The 1505-nt window shown below is 48.6% G+C and overlaps 1 protein-coding gene across 1 annotated transcript in view; it reads right to left on the bottom strand.

The window, feature by feature from the left end:
* Positions 1–1499, bottom strand: part of ephb4b (eph receptor B4b) — a 16512-nt gene extending 15013 nt beyond the window's left edge. The window contains exon 1 of the mRNA XM_017303492.1: positions 965–1499. Coding sequence (XP_017158981.1) covers positions 965–1168 — 204 coding nt within the window. The 5' untranslated portion in view covers positions 1169–1499. The remainder of the gene's footprint in view (positions 1–964) is intronic.
* Positions 1500–1505: the final 6 nt, after the last annotated feature.

The raw sequence follows: 1505 nt of genomic DNA, 5'->3' as shown, positions 1-1505 counted from the left end.
TAAAACCAGAACCAGGAAGTGGGTTGTATTCCTGCAGACAGGACCAGCTTCTCCAGAGTCCTGGTTCTGGATCAGAACCAGATCGGGTCCAGCACACCGAGCAGAACCAGCCTGACCCATAGAGACGGGTTCTGGAGCCAAAGAGCGGCGGCTTCATGGTGTGTGTATAGGTGTGTGTGGTTTAGTGTATGTGTGTGTATGTATAGGTGTGTGTGTGGTTTAGTGTGTGTGTATAGGTGTGTGTGTGTGTGTGTATAGATGTGTGTGTGTGTATGTGTGTGTGTATAGGTGTATAGGTGTGTGTGTGTATGTATAGGTGTGTGGTTTAGTGTGTGTGTATAGGTGTGTGTGTGGTTTAGTGTGTGTGTGTGTGTATAGGTGTGTGTGTGTGTGTATAGATGTGTGTGTGTATAGGTGTGTGTGTGTGTGTGTATAGGTGTGTGTGTGTGAGGTCTGCTCCTGCTCTAATAAGCAGGTAAACACAGTGTAAGTCCAGCAGCAGCATTAATAACTGCTATGCAGCAGCAGCCGCCTTGTTATTAATGATAATAACGATAATAACTTGGTATTAATGATAATAAAGCGTTTATGAAACCCACTTTAGCAGCTGGAGCTGCTTGTGTTTATTAAAACTGGTTACAGAGCTGCAGCAGAACTGGAACCGACTCCGTCTGCAGAGTTTAGATTATTATTTATGATTTATTGTGTAAACATGGTGGAGCAAACAGCAGCTGCTGGTTCTGATTTAACAGGTAAAAACATGAAAGTACCAGATATAGGAGGGTAGAAATGATTTATTACTAATKTAGTTACTTTTATCAGGTAAAAACTACTGAATCTAATGAGAGTCCTTATAATAATAATAATAACAACTATAATAATAACAACAATAATAATAACAATAATAATAATAATAATAAATAGATAATAGTGAAGTGAAACAATAATAAATGTGTTAATAATGTTTTTGATCAAACTTTTTTAACCTCCAGATTAATAATAGTTCGATTTGAACCGCTACGTCACTGATYGGTGATTCCTGATCGTGGTGGACCGAACCGGACTCACCCTCCTCGGCCCAGCAGAACCAGCAGCAGCCCAGCAGAACCAGCAGCCCGCGGGGGGAGGCGCGGCCCCGGCCTGCCTCCGCCCGCTGGCCGCCCTCCATGGCTCCCGGTCCCCTGACCGGAGCGGCTCGGTCCGTCCGACGGGTCCGCGGTCGGGGCGGTCAGCTGGGCTCCTTGAGGACCGGCCGTGCCCGCCTCATTGGAGCTCAGACGGCCGACCGGGAGCGGCGGAGCAGCGGGGAGAAGCTGCCGAGAAGCGGCGGGAATACTCCGAGCAGGACGAGTTRAATGTTGGAGAGAAACTTTCCAAGATGGAGTCTGAAAGTCTACCGCCAAGCCGCGGCCCCGCTGCTTCCTCCGGCTGCCTCCATCCCCGCTCCCCGCTTTGTCTCGCTSTCCTCCCGGGACCCGCAGCGGGACTCTGGGACCGGAGCCCAG

The sequence above is a fragment of the Poecilia reticulata genome, unplaced genomic scaffold, assembly GCF_000633615.1.
Source record: "Poecilia reticulata strain Guanapo unplaced genomic scaffold, Guppy_female_1.0+MT scaffold_303, whole genome shotgun sequence".
NCBI lineage: Eukaryota > Metazoa > Chordata > Actinopteri > Cyprinodontiformes > Poeciliidae > Poecilia > Poecilia reticulata.
This window is presented reverse-complemented; position numbering and strand designations above follow the sequence as displayed.